General features: G+C 53.5%; 1 protein-coding gene across 1 annotated transcript; it reads left to right on the top strand.

Annotated features, from left to right (window-relative positions):
- The first annotated feature begins 16 nt into the window (after positions 1-16).
- Positions 17-1,814, top strand: NHLH2 (nescient helix-loop-helix 2). The gene has a single exon (XM_019526776.1). The coding sequence runs from the start codon at positions 25-27 to the stop codon at positions 418-420; it is 396 nt and encodes a 131-aa protein (XP_019382321.1). The 5' UTR covers positions 17-24; the 3' UTR covers positions 421-1,814.
- The last annotated feature ends 8 nt before the right edge of the window (positions 1,815-1,822 follow it).

The raw sequence follows: 1,822 nt of genomic DNA, 5'->3' as shown, positions 1-1,822 counted from the left end.
TTAGGGCCCGCCCGCGCCCCCACGATGATGCTGAGCCCGGACCAGGCGGCGGACTCGGACCACCCGTCGTCGGCGCCGTCGGACCCAGAGTCGCTGGGCGCGGAGGCCAAGGCGCTGGGCTGCTGCGCCTCGGACCTGGAGCCGGTGGAGGAGGAGGAGGAGGGCGGCGGGGGGCGGCCGACGCTGCACCCGCAGCAGCTGAGCCGCGAGGAGAAGCGGCGGCGGCGGCGGGCCACGGCCAAGTACCGCTCGGCCCATGCCACGCGCGAGCGCATCCGCGTGGAGGCCTTCAACCTGGCCTTCGCCGAGCTGCGCAAGCTGCTGCCCACGCTGCCCCCCGACAAGAAGCTGTCCAAGATCGAGATCCTGCGCCTCGCCATCTGCTACATCTCCTATCTCAACCACGTGCTGGACGTGTAGGCGGCGGGGCTGAGTCCCACCCCTGCGCCGAGCAGGGCCAGGCCCGCCGACCTCCTCCCCGTGTCCCCGCCACCTCTCCGGCCAGCCTGGTGCGGGGCCTCGCTGCCCTCCGCCGAGAGAGCTTTTCCTGACATCTCAGTGAGGGCGGGCTCTCCTCCCCACCCCCAGGCCTGGAGCTAAGCCTTGGGGAAAGCTTTGAGCACTGGGGGACCAGACCCTGGAGATGCATCTGCCTTAACTGCTGAGCAGCCAGCTAGAAGGACCCCCCCGCCCCTTCGTCCCCCCTCAAGCCAGCCAGCCAGCCAGCCAACATCCTCCTCCCCTAAGTTGTCCCCCTTGCTGTCTCTCTAGGGTGGCTTGGGATACTGTGCAGGCCATGCTCCCCCCTGTCTGAGGGAGAGTTCAGTTCATCCCCCCTCACCCCCAAACTGGAACCAGTCCCAACCTCCAAGCAGAGAAGAGGTGGCACGTATTTCAGAGGAAAGCCTTGGCTGCTCAGTTCCCCCCACCGGCCACCCAAAACCCCTGAAGCACTGGCTGGCTAGCTTAAAGATGAGCAGGTGCTGAAGTGCTTTGCTGGGGAAATTGCAGCCATGGAAGGGTTGAAGGACAGCTAACTGTCCAGAGAAGGAAAAAAGAAAAAGGGCAAGGGCAGATGCATTTCCAAAGTCTTCTTGGGGGGGTGTAAAAATAATCTTGAATCATTTTGCAAGGGTTTCTTTAAAGAAAAAGAAAAAAAATCCTCTCCCGCCAATAGTGCATTTTTTGGTGGCCCAATATAGAAAGTCCATTTTTAGCACAGAGCTGTAAGATCAGATTGGGCTGTTGTTTTTCTTTCCAGGCTGTCAAGTGCCCCTTTATAGATCCAAAAAACCTGAAAAACAAAACATCGACTTGTGACCTTAAACGTGTGACCCATGGGTGCAGTTACAAATCACTATTTTTTATTTATGTTACAAGGAGTAGACACCTTTTTTTTCCCCAAGACCTATTTATTTTTCTGAGTGGTGGCAATTTTACTTTGGATACTTTGTGCCAATTGGTTTCTATAGTCAAGTGTTTACACTTCTTCCTGTGGAATATTATGTCTCACTTTTTAAGTGTTTGTTGGGATCAATACAGTGGTTTTTCTTTTCTTTTCTCTTTTCTTTTCTTTTTTTCTTTTTGCTCCAATTATATTGCACTTGTATACAACAAAACCCTCCCTCCCTCCCTGTTTCTAAGCATATTTTATATATTAAGATGTTTGTTCTTGAATGTTTTTCTTTGTGTGTGCGTGTGTGCGTGAGATCAACAACACTAGCACTTACCTAGAGGGTTTTTTTAATACTTGTTATCTGAAGCTATAGTTACGTCTGAAGAGTATTTTGCAAACAGTTTATAAGGGAAGTAGTTTCTTCGT

Source organism: Gavialis gangeticus, unplaced genomic scaffold (assembly GCF_001723915.1).
Source record: "Gavialis gangeticus isolate Ggan-Ray unplaced genomic scaffold, GavGan_comp1, whole genome shotgun sequence".
NCBI lineage: Eukaryota > Metazoa > Chordata > Crocodylia > Gavialidae > Gavialis > Gavialis gangeticus.
The sequence above is the reverse complement of the archived record's forward strand: the minus strand, read 5'-3'. Positions and strand labels throughout refer to the sequence as shown.

Bases quoted from the DNA above. Each gene is read 5' to 3' on its own strand.
- NHLH2 (XM_019526776.1), top strand. From the start codon at position 25: ATGATGCTGAGCCCGGACCAGGCGGCGGACTCGGACCACCCGTCGTCG.